Genomic DNA, 14,010 nt, shown 5'->3' with positions numbered 1-14,010 from the left:
TTGTGGAATTACCACCTAGCACCCCACTCTGCGCAGGCATGGAATAAATACCTCTGCTCTCTGTGTATACTGGTATATTGCACACCTGGTAAACAACCCTGCTTTTGGGACAACATGACTTCTCAGAATATTGTCCATCTTGTTACTCATAGGTGGCTGTAAGCCTTCCTCTTAGAGGACCTTAAAAGAAAAAACAACTGCTCCCTCACCCAGTGACAATTATGCACCACCCTTTATGAGCTTTACAACCTTTCACTTGTTACCTCTCACAATTCTCTCCATGGAGAAGTCAAAATCCTTTCCCCCCCCCCCCCCCTCACTCTTTACAAAAATAGCCTAGTAAATGCCTCCCAGTGGTATATATTAACCACTTCCCACCCAGCTGCCTGAACTTTGACACGCTCACAGGCACTCTAGCGTGAGACAGATTATCTACCAGATCTGCTCCTAACCGTTATGAAAATAAACACATCTCTTGACTTTCAGAAGCTACTGTGCACAAGGCAGCACAGAGGTAAGTCATGTAACATGTAAACTGTATGCCACTAGAAATTGTATTCCATTCTTCATTCAATTGGTAATTTATATTAAAGGTTTGAGAGGTCAGGGCAGTCATAAATCTGCACTAGTTTTTCACCTTCTGAAAGAAAAATGCCTTTGACCACCATTCATTATGCCAGGAGCTCTTTTTTTTAACAAAAAAAAAATAAAAAAAAAAGATTAGAAAGAATAGCTCTCAAACAGATTTCCAATTTATTAAAGATTTAAAATGTTCCAAATTTTAGCAGTGACACATTGTGGCCAATTTAAACCTGTTACACAAGTGTTCAAATGTAGTCTGTTATGACCCTTTATGAAAAAGCTATGTCCTTTGCAATTTGCATTAATATTTGCTAATAATAAAGGAGGTAAATAAAGACATTCACCTGACAGGAAACCGTCAGGTCACATTGTCAAGTGTAAAAACAGTTAAGTAATAATTAAAAGTATTAAGTAATATCAGATTGCTCTTGTAAGACTGATAATCACACAGACCAATGAATTCAGCAAGGGACTTGGGTTAACAGAAGTCACAAGGGCTTATTTCTATATTTCTGGAGATGTGCTATGAATCATCTCAAAAGTATTAATTCTGTTTCTATCTACACCACTTGCTAGAGTGAAAAGACATGCAAAACTTCAATTTTAGATATTTAGAAAATATTTTTATGGAGACAACGTGCCAAGCTTTTTTTAAAAATATAAAAGAGGGGGGGGAAAGCCACAGAGACTAAGAAGCTCAACAGCTAACTACAATTAATTCATGGAAGATGTACAATTCACTGTAAGTTGACAAGAAACATCACTCACTGGGGTCTTCAGCAACTCCAGAGAAACCAGAAACTTTCTCAAAGAAAAAAGCTCCTCAAAACAACCAGAAAAGAACAACAGAAATAGTGACTCAAAGAAAAAAATTAAAGTTCTCCCCCAACACTTTAGGACCCTGCTTCTGATCTTTCCCAGCTACCAGAACGAATAGCCATTACAGACTTTATGAAGAAGAAAGGGACCCACAGGAATGGAAGAGGTGGTAGAAAGACCTTCCAAATTTAGAAACAACAGTCTATTTTACATAGGCATTTATTCCTCTGCTACCTAAAACAGTAATAATTAACATAACCACTCACTTGCTTTCAGACTTGTCACTTTTATAAATATATTATCAAAGTTTAATTCTTCAGTAAGCACCCTCTTACCTGTTTGTTGGAGTGGTAAAGCTAAAGGACAGCAGCTGATTCCAAAACGGGTCATTCTCGGAGATGGGCTCTGCTCCTGATAATTTTTTTAAGTACTCATTTTCTGGAAGCTCACTGATGCTGCTGCTGTTTGCTCCCATCTTCTTTATTTGGCAAATCCCTTCCTAAATTTTCATTTCTTCAAGGGGAAAAAAAAAAAAGAAAAAAAAAAAAAAAAAAAGAGAGAAACATTTAAAGTCTTTTGTACTAATAAGGAATATACAGACCCTAAAAGAGCCATCAGTAAAGCTTTAGTTCACTACCTTGAACAATCACTGAAAATAAGAAAAGAGGGGCATAGGAAGTCAATAAAAATATTTTCTTTCAAACATACTTAGGACAATCACATTTTCAACACAGAAATTCAAAGTTACTGTGCTATATACTTCAGTCATCATCTCACTTGGATTTTCATAAATTACACATGGTAAGAACAGTGCCACAGCTGTATCAGTAGCAAGGCTGCTACCAGTGAGGAAAACTGCAGGGAGCTTACAATTTAAACAGAGGTGTCAAGTTGACAAGCTATTCAAAAATACATTTTCCAACTGAATACGCATCGATAGAAAACGACACCTGCTGTCAAGAAAAGGAGTCCATCATGCAGCTAATTCCTGCATGCCATCAACAACCAACACTTTGAAAGCCCCCACCTTGGCAGCACACACACAGCTGTTATATCACAGCTGCACAGAACCTGAATCAAGTGAGGAAAGGTACTACTGACCACACATGAATCTCCTTGACCTTTGTAAAATAATGTGGTTGGCTCCAGACAACTACTTCAAGGGTGGAAAAGCCAAAAAATTAACACATCAGAAACACGACCGTTTTCTCAAGGAACACTGCAGAAGTAGGTAGAGATGCACTCCAAAACCTCTTTTCATGAGTAGCTGTGTTGTATTTGAAATGTGCGAAGAATGAGGTTTCAATTCTCCATGCTTATCAGCACTTCTCACCTTTATAAACATTTAATTAAAGGAAATCGCACCATGATGCTACTATGTGCCAGGGATGCTCCTAAGCATCTTACATCTTTCCAGTCACCAGCTTCAATAATCTTCCATCATCTAAGAAAAAAAAACAGTGACTAACAGCTTTACAAGTTTATATTAAAAAAAAGCATCCCCACGAGATAAAAGTGCTGTGCACTGTATTACTGCGTAACCTGCATACTCACTCCTGAGCTGCATAAGCTGTAAGAACAGAGACAGCTATATTAGAAAATATAAGCTACTACCCAACAGCAGCTCTTCCCTCGGTCTCTACAAAGATACAGACTCTGTTTCAAGCAGCACACCAGTACTGATTCTCTTAGACTCATCATCTTTGCAGCAGCAGACCATTCTAGTAGCAGCTAATATTAATAAAGAACAGTACAGAAATGAGGAAAGCTTGCTAAAAAGAAACAATGAGATGCAACAAAAAGCTGCAGTGTTTGAAGCCATCATGGAGGCTACCTGAAGAACTTATATTCGAAATTTAGAGAAAATGCACAGTGCCCAAAGATTTCAGAAACAACAAAATGCCAGCAGTCGGACAGCAGAATATAGGATACTATTAGGTAATACAGAGGTCTTTAGAAGGTGAGATCCTGTAAAAATGAGGAAAGTGTTTATTTCCTCAATTTTGTTTGTAGGGCACATGATGGGCTGGTAAGATACCACTCCACACTCCTTCCCTCCATTCTAGCACTCCACCATTTGCTGCTCTAGAGAACAGAATACAGCAAGATGAAACTTTACACTGACTCAGTATATCTGCTTTTATAACAACTGCACCGCTGGAGCTCTGCCTACCCACAGAACTTTATTTTCATGAGGCAGCTTGATTTCTGCCACCTCCCTTTATACCTGACCAAAAGGGAGAGAGACACAATAACCTTGTAAACTCATAGAGGTCTCATTTAGTAAAAAGCTCTAAAGACACTATCTACAGCATTTGCAGGAGCCATTTTTGTCATGGGGACTACCTTCAGGAAGAGGAATTGAAAAGTGGCCTAGGAGTGAAAAGAGAAGTTTGTGCCAGTTCTGTTTGTTTGTGCCAGGGAGTTCTGTGGAGAAGCATTAAGGGATTATAAAATGTAATTAGTTTAAGAGGATTTCCAGAACTCTGGTTGAATAATTACTCACAGAACAGAATGAATGCATCTTACTTGAATACAAATTTTGCTGCTTCAAAGAAAAAAGCCCAAGACTCAATGTATGCTACCTTTGAAATAAAGCCAATGAATACTAAAGCTAGAGAATGAAGTAGAGGGGAAACCACTTTGCATAATATATGAGAATACTGGATCTCCACTTTGAGTTAGAAGAACCAAGGTCCAGCTTGTACATAGCTCTGCAGACCCTGGTTTGCACATACCCAACTACTGCAGAAGCAAACAACAATGCTCTTGGCCCTGGACCCATATTCTACTGAAGTCATTTCCCTGCACCTTTAAACGACTTAAAGGTCACACATTTAAACCTTTATTTCTTGGAGTACGGACAGTTCAAGCCTATGTCTGCCCCAAGTTCCTGTCCACTGTTCATGCCTTCCAGCTCACATAAGAAACAGCTCACTTGCTCCAAGATGAACACCCAAGGGAGAAGAGAAACAAGAGGCAGATGGAGCTCTGCCTTCAAATTCCTACATCTTAACCTCCTATAACTCTTCAGTTCCCCATGCCAGCACTCTGACCATGTCCTAAATCCTTAGCCCGTCCTCCCAAGGTAACTCCACTCTATTCTCTATTTCACAAGCTCTTCTCACAGCTTGCTGCAGCTCCGAAAGCCCCCATTTAACCCATTTCCCCAGCAATATGAGAGCGATGGAAAACAGGTTTCAACCTAGTTCTTGAAAAGAGCCTTCATACCTTTCAGATTTCCTGCAGTAGTCCAGTAATTAAATTCCATTAAAACAAATCCTCCAAAATAAACAGTGCTTTAAAGCCAAGTTTTAACAAAATATTTCTTGCCTATTCTCAGAGACAGCGTCAAATTCACGTTGCCCAAGAACATGCCCACTTCTGTGAACAAAGTCATACTCTCAAGCAACAAGGCGAGTGGCTTGCTAGAATCCCTTGTGAGGGACTGGCACCTTCCAAACTGCAGAGAACAGTTTTTATTCCACAGCGCTATCTTGAAGTAACAGAAAAATAAGGGACTAGCAGATTTTATTTTTTTTCCTCTAAATGAAATAAACATCAAGCCATTGGTCAAAAGAATCCAATTGGTAGCTTGAGCTCTAAATACCTGTAGAGCTAGTTAGCAGAGATGTGGACTTTGCAAGCTTTGCATTCTACTGATTTGCGAGCCAACAAATCTTAGTGCAATCAGATAGACGTGCAGATTTTTCTCTCTGTTATACACCAGGAGGGTTTTTTTCTCTCCTAAGAATGTTATACTCACTATATTCCCTTAAAGTAAAAATCTCAGCAAGCTCAACTGATACTTATTGCAAATGACCTTAGTACTTAGAAACAAGATACAATGGGTCTAACAAAGCTAACTCCTTCCATGAGGATTTTATGTTATCTCAAAACTTGCTGAAGTGCTCTGCAATGACTTTATGATGCAGCTTGAGCACCTTCATCTCCTACAACCTGAACAGCCACAGGCCCAGCTTTAAATAAGCATGACATTTCTGAGGAACTTCAACCATCAGGTGACAGAGGAAATAAGTCCTTCCTTCGGAGTTCATTAATATCCTACAGGACAAATGTGTAAAAATAGTTAAAAATAAAAAAATTTCTACATTTAATTTCCTGGCATTTTAACAACAGTAACACGTTAACCACCATGCCTTAGACGATCACACGCTATCCATGTTCTCCAACACATTTCCAAGACAGATGCTATTAAATAATATTAAATTCCAGGCACCACCTTAAATCATTTTCGAACATGCTATTAAACAGTAGACATGTTTCTTTTAGAAACAGCTGCCTTTAGCTGAAAAGATCACACAAATAAAAACATGTAACCACTTAAATTTGCAAATTGCTTTTGCTTAAAAGGCACTACTGCTGTGCCTCTGACACTGTATGCTGGTTAAGGCAGCAGAGGGCCAAGTCTTCAAACGACATAAAAAGTGGGTCAATATCTGGAACACACTTACCACAGTATTTTTTAAATAGTGCCTAATCCTCACTTTTCCATGGCTTTCCCTAACCTTGACTTTCCGAACAGCCCCCGCTGCATCAGGGGATCCCAAAGTCACTTCTGAACAAAAGGTTAACCAGATTTTGCTTCCTCACATGCTGAAGTGGGATAGCCACAAGAAACACCAAACAGGAAATTCCCCTGTCAATCCAGAAAAGTCAGTCCTAAAACCAACAGTAAATTAAATCTAAAAAGTTTTTTTCTTGAAAACACACTAAATCAAAGCATAGTTCATTAAAAAAGTCTTCTCTTGAAAAGCAATTCTTCTAATTATTTGCTCAAGAAAATAGAGACACAATTTTTTAGCAAGTCATTTAGTCTAATACGGTATTATTGCCTCTACCAACAAGTTTTTTGTTCTAAATAAGCCAACAAAACACCAAAGAATCATAGCCCGGTCTACAACTGTTATGCTCTACTAAACCCAACATCTGTTTCGTCACAGAACTTGGCTTCACGATGCAGATGCAGGCATTTCAGAGCAAACACAAGGGACTTTGTTTTGCACATCAGGACTCATTCCAATCTCAAACAGCTAGGGGTAGATATAAATGCCAAGTTCACCATCCCTTCTAAAATATTTTAATGTTAATTATTAACAATGTTTACAAGAATATCATTTTCCCTCTTCAAGTGAAAAGCAATTCAGCAATATATACATGCTGTGTCTGAGCTTGTAAGTATAACTCAAAGTACTATGTGTATTGTTGAACTTGGAAAAAAAACTTGTCACGCTCTCTAAGCTTTCTGTTTAAATAATTTTAGACAAGTAATTATAGTTCCATTAAGTATTAAATCTCCTACTGGTGTCACAACTTAAATGCCAATGCTTACATTTTGTTAATCCGTCCAGTATAGTCAACTCCCCCTTTCAAAACTATTTTTGCTATGATTGTCTGGTTTGGTCTGCAGACAACTTGAATAATATAGATTATATATAGGGAGTTTTATGTTTTAAATGAGTACTTTAAAGCTAAGAATTTGAGACACTCATGCAGACAATTTTACTATGCCATCTGAGATCTGTCTCTAGGTTGGGTTAGGTCTTTAACACAATCATATGAAAATAAATTAAGAAGTGGTGCTATTATTCATTTTCATACATAACAGCACTTTGGTTACCTTTACAGTTTGCTGTTTATGAGCTAAAACAAATGGACATTGTTTTCCTTTCAAGCAAAGCAGCCAGTATGAGATGTAATAATGCTTATTCAAGTATTAGCAAATGCTGCACTGAGGTTTTTGGCTGATTCCTATTTGCATCCAAGAACTGTATGGTTTAGACCATCTTTCTCCTGTGAGACATTAAAACACCCCACAAAATCCTTACATAAAACCTCCCACACAGTTATGAGACTAGTGCAAAATATATATATTTCTCCATGCAACAGAAGACATACTAACAGTAGGTATTATTCAGCTACAATATTTGAATTTTACTATCCACACAGTACATTTGAATTGTCTACTCATTCATATTACAATAACATTTATACCTAAGGATCACGTGTTTTGTGGACTAAGTATCACACACAACTTACGAACAGATACCACATCCACAGAAAAAAAAAAAGACTAAAAAAACCCTGTTATCCCTTGTAGATGCATATTCATATGCAGGATCAGTTAGTGATCTAAAGCAGCTGCACAGCCCTGAAGTTTGTTCATGGAAAATACTTGTTTAATGCATTTCATGCTGCTTTATTAGAGCAGGGAAAGCTGCAGTGAACCAGAAGCCCTGATTCTTTTGCCACCTTTATTAAATCTTCAACTTTCTGCTCCCAGCAAATCAGCTTTTGCAACTAGCCTATTTCTGTCTCAGTCTCAGAAAGTCCTAGCTTATTCCCAAATACAAGATTTTATTCCTATTAAAATATTCCCATTTTCCATGCAACACACAAAATATCTCAAAACATCTCTAGGCCCACTGAAAGGGAGGCAGTCAAGCCAAAGACAGGAGATCAAGTAAGTTCCAGCTGATCTAAGCAAGTGCCAGCATGTACTGCGTTAATCCTAACCCCTCTGCACCTCGGCTTCACTAAGCTGTCCCACGTTTCATCACATCCAAAAGACTGCAAAATCTTCATGATGTAAGAGGTGTTCTTTCTCTGTATCAGTAAACCACATAGCACTTTGGGACATGGAAGAAATGTTCCAACTAAAAACATATGCTTAAAGAAACAATGTCACCTGGTTCCTCAAAACATCTATAAATCAGAATCTTTGTACTGATTTAACTGCTGCCAGAAATACGTATGGTGTCAATACAGAACAATTTTCCAAAAGAAAAGGGAATTGGGTACCACACATACCCAAAGGTGCCAGAAGAGGGCTAACAGGCAAGCATAGAAATGAACACTAATGCTGCAAAAATCAAAAACCTTTTATTTCAGCAGCTAAACTACAGTTTCTTTCATCTACATACCCTCTAGTTGCTTTCCGTCCCCTTCCAGAAAAGAAGCCAACAAACAGTAAGTCAACCTTGTAATTCAAGCCACAGCTAAGTCAGCTTTCCAAAGCATGCACTTACATATCTGAAAAGCCTTAATAAGTATGGCTTTGCAGCTTTCCCAGCATATTAAGCTTTTATTCAGCTACACTGCTTGGGGAATTGTCCTGGGGAAGTCTTGGTGCTGTTAGTGAGACTGAAAAAAAAAAAAAAAAAAAAAAAGTGGGTCACTCATTTTCAAAGATAAAAAGCAGTTATACAAATGTTTCACTCATACCAAGAGACCATTCATTAGACCACACATACTCCAAAATGAAGTACAACAGCGTAAGAATTCTGGTTTTACCAATTAAACTGGTAATATTTTGAAAACAAAACTAATGATGCAGAAATATATGGCAATAAGAATTCAAGCCTGTAAAAGGGACCTTTAGGAAAAAAAATATTATAATCCTCAGAATTTAGGAATTTTTGCCATTTTTAATCAGAGAAATGAACTGAAACAATCTTTGTTTTTAAAGCATGTTAACAAGTCAAAATATTTAAGCTATAACTTAATGTCTGGCAATCACACTACTACTAAGAATTCACATCTTCTTACACACCAGCCCCTTACAACCAAGCGGCAGATTTCAGAACGGAGTAAATTCACCCTTCGCAAATACAAATTAAAAATGTTTCCTACTGGTTTTAAGTTAATGAGTTACACAGGAAAGATCGTTTCTGATCATTTTACTTTTCACTGATTTGTAATTTTCCTCCCCTTTTCTACTGCATATTTGGCAACTACTCCCTTCTCCAATTCCCTTTACCCACGACTCCGACTTTTCCACACTGAAAGTGTTCAGACACATATAAGCACTAAACAAAAACATTCTGTGCACAGTAGGGTGAGACAGGCGAGCTGTTTTGTGAAAAACACAACAGATGAGCTCTTAGAAAACCTGGCTGACCGTAGAGGGGGTCTGTCTTTGGAACGTGGGGGGCAAATACCACCTTTCATAGCCTTCTAGCTGTTGGGTCATTCTCTACTTCTCCTTTACTCATCATTTTTCAGACTCTACCAAGTTTGATCGGTACTGTCTGGGGTCATGAAACTCTCCACTGTATCTACAGTCCTTTAATGTATTTTTGCAGCAGCACAGTACACTAACCATTCACCAGGTACCAAAGTATGTTTCCTTAAACCTCAATACCTTAGGACAGATATACTTTTGGACAGCAGGAAAAAATGCAACACAAAGTGGTCCATACTACGCTTAAGTGTAAAAAAAAAAAATAAAGAAAACCCCATCTTAAGGTCTTTAGGTAACTCTCAACATAAATTATCTAACTTGTCCACTGTTTTCTCTGCTGGATGAACAAAGCATCTTTTTTTGCCCTCCTGGTGAGCAACTTGTCCTAGTGCCCTCCTCTGCTGTGGCAAGAGCCTTCACAAAGCAGCACTGCAGTGGCATCAGTATGGTCCTTACAGGTTCCACTGAAGCCTAGAGTCTTGCCCATAGTGATGAATCTCGATAGATTTACTGCAGGCAAAGAAGGCCTCTCACAAGGAAGGCAAACAGCAGCTGAAAAAACGAGTGACGATACTGTGTTTTCTGCTCCAGTTCCTTTTCCGTATGCATGTTACGTGGGAGTCAGCCGTCAATAAAAACCTAATTCTGAAGAGCACAATCTGCTTACTTCACATCCCACCTACAGGACAGTTGTTCTGCTCACACTGAAGAAGGGATTTTTCAAAATCTTCTGGGTTAGCTAGCATATTTCAAGCAGAAGAAATCAGATGTGAGTGAGTCCAGACATTGTGGTCATTGACCGAACCACTCAACAAGAGATGCTATAAATCATGTTTGTCTTTGCCAGTCTGCCCTACAGTAATCCCACAGTTTGCTGATTTTTATAAAGTGTTCTGAAACTGAGGCAAGAGAAAAATTAAAACCTAAATTCTGTAAGTGAGACTAAGATGTATGGCTTGTGTATTTTCTCAGTGCCATCTCAGGAACCTAAAACACATTTTCATTAATTCTTTATAATAATAACATATAATCATTAACTAACAGGTTACTGTTGTGAACAAATCTACTAGTTTTGATCACTAAGGAGATGCTTGTTTATTAATCTCAAAATAGCTTATTTCAGATGAACCACTAGTCACCTTCACTGGTCACATTCACGGTCTTGTTCTGAACTGGAACTACTGACTCAGAGGAAAAAAAAAAAAAACACCAAAAAACAACACCTCGTTCAAACTGCCTTTCTCTGAAGCTACACAAGATCCAATAAAGCTTGATATAAAAACACCATTCCTTCTTACTGTTCCAAGATTTTGCCTCCCAACAAAACCATCTGATACACAGTGCTCTAAAAAATGTGAAAATGTTACATTACGGCGCTGGACTCCAATAAACAAATACATGCTTCTGGCAAATGCTAATCCTGTTTTGAAGACCTAAACCCCAAAATTGTTGTATTTCCATCCACAATGCATTGGCCTTCACATTAGCACATACTCATTAAGGAGGGGAATAAACCAGTTAAGTGACATGACTAATTTATGTTAGGCGTATTTGTCCCCTCTCCCTCAGTCACAATGTTTTGTCAGAGGCAAGACCACAGGTACATATTAAATCTCTTGAAGGAGCTTTTGCTGACAGCATGTGAATCCCACAAACACCTTTCTGTTAAGTTGGTGTCACATCAGAGAGCTTTCATTTCACTTCTACAGGTAAATAAGCCTTTACAGCATTTAAGTACTCCTTTGCCTAATTTACACACATGGAACAAAACATGTCTCTAGTTCATTAATATAAAAATCCATAAGACCTGTTAGGGACTCCTTAATTTTGTCCATTTTTTATGCTGCTAGCTACACTCCCACACTAAAACACAATTCTTGTGTCCAAATCTCCCTGATGGTTCAAAGCCCCTAAAATTTGTCAGGAATTAAGAAAATAATAGAGATCATTTTTCTGACCTCCTACATATTTACAGTAATAAGATTTTATTAAATAATTACTGCATCAAGCCTACCAATTTGAGAGTAGAATGACAGCATCAACTTTAGAAATACATCCTATCGCAGAAATAATTTCTTTAATCTGATTATCAAAACACCATTAGAAGGGAGAAAGTCTGGGTCAAGAACACCTTATACTTCTCTGTGAAAGGCTCATCTTTTCTCCAATTGTTAAATAACTACTACAGGTATATAACATTTTTCAAAAGTTTCAAGAAGTGAAAATTCAAATATTAATTCTGCTCTTTGCAGTGGACAGGTATTTCTTTAAAGGTTTTGTTTGCCCTCAAGAGAGATTCCTGCTGCTCACAGGACTGATGTACTGGAACTATAAAATAAGAACAAACTGAACTTTAAACAAGAATATCAACAGAATATGGAACTTAAAAAAAAAAGACTCAACAAGAATATGTACAACCCATACTGAGACCTGACTTCACAGATTAAGAATATACTGCTTATCAGTGTCAGCATTACTGGTTTGACCTTACGTTCTTCCAGTGACCAAAAAGAGATCTTTATTGCCACAAATACAGCAATGGTTTTCAAAAGCACAATTTTACACAAACTGATAAAACTATGATGGATTATAGTGTTGGAAATTTTGTTCACTATGAACATGGTTTATGACTATTGATGAATCTGTTCTCTTTTTTTTTATACTCAGTATACCTACATGTCCTGGTTTTGACCAGGATGGAGCTAACTTTCACTGGAGTATTTCATACCATGTATTTCATACCTCCTCTCTCGGTCGGGCTCTTGCTCAGGCTTGGGCTCACCCCCCTTGCTCCTCAGGCCATGTCGTTGCTGGGGGGAGCAGTCGCCACGCTTGGCAAAGCCACTGCTGCATTTTACCCATTTCTTTTTGGACTCACTATTGTTACTGTTGTTCTCTTGTTATATTTTAAAAATTCTTTCTTTTTATTCAACCCATGAATTCTCTTCTTTTTGTCCCTCCCCTGTTTCACTGGGGAGGGGGAGGTGAAATGCCAGCCATGTGCCATCTGGCTGCCAGCCGAGTTCAAACCTCAGTTTGTGGTGCCCAACATGGGGCACTGGGTAAAATATGGATTGCTTGGCTCCTTAAGATCTTATCACCTCATTTGCAATAGATGTTTCCTATGCTGATGCTCACCTTCAGTAAGAGTTAGGTCAAGATTCTGTTTCTGTTGTACTATGGGATGCTCATCTACAATAGCTTGCGGTCATCAGCCCTGGGGCTATTTATAGTTGTGTTTGAGAAATTTCAGGAGTTCAAATATCTTTGTAAAGTTGATATAAACATGGTTGCCATGCTGTTAGGAGCTAGTGTGTTCCTGAATGTGGTTCTGGCTTTGTTTATGGTTAAGCAACTATTTTTAAGAGTATTACTTGGAAACCTACCCCAAGGTTGGGGAATAATGACAGGCTGGGGGTGTGGAGTAGCATTGGCAAGTACCTAGAACAGTGGGCACCTCCAGTGTATTGGAACTTCACTCCTGCACAGGTACAGAATCCTGAAGAACTAGTGAAATATTTGGAAAAAGTATGTTGTCACCCAGGTAATTCCAGAGAGGCACAGCTCACTGCAACATGCTGGGGTATAGCCCACGCTTATGGGGTGCTATTAAACACTGTTCAGCAAACTCAAGAGGAAGAGAAGGGCTCTGCACCTGGTAATCAAGTAACAGAAACTGAAGCCACTACAAGCCCGAGGACAGGAGCTGCAGCTGAACCAGAGAACCAACCCATGACAGTGTCAGTTGCTCCCAGACAGAAGAAGAAATACACAAGAAAATCCCCTCGCGGTGTAGTGATGATGAACCAGGCCCATCACAAGAACAGGAGGAGGCAGAGCCAATGACAGACACCCAATCCTTGTCCTTCAGTGAGTTGTGAGACATAAGATTACAGCTGCCATCCAGTGAGCAACTCGTTACCTGGCTGCTGCGGTGCTGGGATAGCAGGGCCAGTGGCATGGAACGAAAGGGTAGGGAGGCCAGGCAGCTGGGATCCCTGTTAGGGAAGGGGGCATTGACAAAGCCATTGGAAAGGAGACACAAAATCTCAGTCTCTGGAGGCGACTTCTGTCAAGTGAGAGGGAGAGGTATCTCTTCAAGGATGACTTGACATGTCAACCAATAAGTGGACCACTATGGAAAGAGGCATTCAATACTTGAGGGAGCTGTGTGGGAGGCAGTTTACTATGACCCAGATAATGCACAGCTACCCACAGATCCAGATGAAGTCTGATGCACCCGGCCCATGTGGAGGAAGTTTGTACTGAGCACATCCTCATCATATGCCAGTGTATCAGCAGTAATGGACTGGAGAGACAAAGAGGGACCAACAGTCAATGAACTGGCTCGCTGACTACAACAATACAAAGGAAGTGTCTCTTCCCCCATCATGCAGTTGTGAACAAATTATCTCAAGATGTCCAGCAACTTAAAGAGAACATGTCCTACTCCCCACCTGCACAGACTAGAATCTCAGCTATTAGGAGCAATCATTTCTCTACTCGAGAGAACAAGTACACACCACAGGGGAAGCTGTGGCATTGCCTGCGTGACTATGTAGAAGACACAAAGAAATGGGATGGAAAACCTACCTACCTCCTAGAAAAGCAGGTATGTGAGCTGG

At 39.1% G+C, this 14,010-nt stretch overlaps 1 protein-coding gene across 2 annotated transcripts in view; it reads right to left on the bottom strand.

Moving 5' to 3' along the window:
• Positions 1–14,010, bottom strand: part of DYM (dymeclin) — a 229,417-nt gene that overhangs the window by 209,164 nt on the left and 6,243 nt on the right. The window contains exons 2-3 of one of the 2 annotated variants that reach the window (XM_074931918.1): positions 8,451–8,565; positions 1,737–1,914 (exon numbers count right to left, since the gene is read on the bottom strand). In XM_074931918.1, the coding sequence (XP_074788019.1) occupies positions 1,737–1,876 (140 nt within the window). In that variant the 5' untranslated portion in view covers positions 1,877–1,914; positions 8,451–8,565. The remainder of the gene's footprint in view (positions 1–1,736; positions 1,915–8,450; positions 8,566–14,010) is intronic. The other variant, XM_074931919.1, reaches the window with a different exon arrangement.

Source organism: Athene noctua, chromosome Z (assembly GCF_965140245.1).
Source record: "Athene noctua chromosome Z, bAthNoc1.hap1.1, whole genome shotgun sequence".
Classification (NCBI taxonomy): domain Eukaryota; kingdom Metazoa; phylum Chordata; class Aves; order Strigiformes; family Strigidae; genus Athene; species Athene noctua.
Note: the sequence above shows the minus strand (reverse complement) of the source record. Positions and strands in the feature narration are given on the sequence as shown.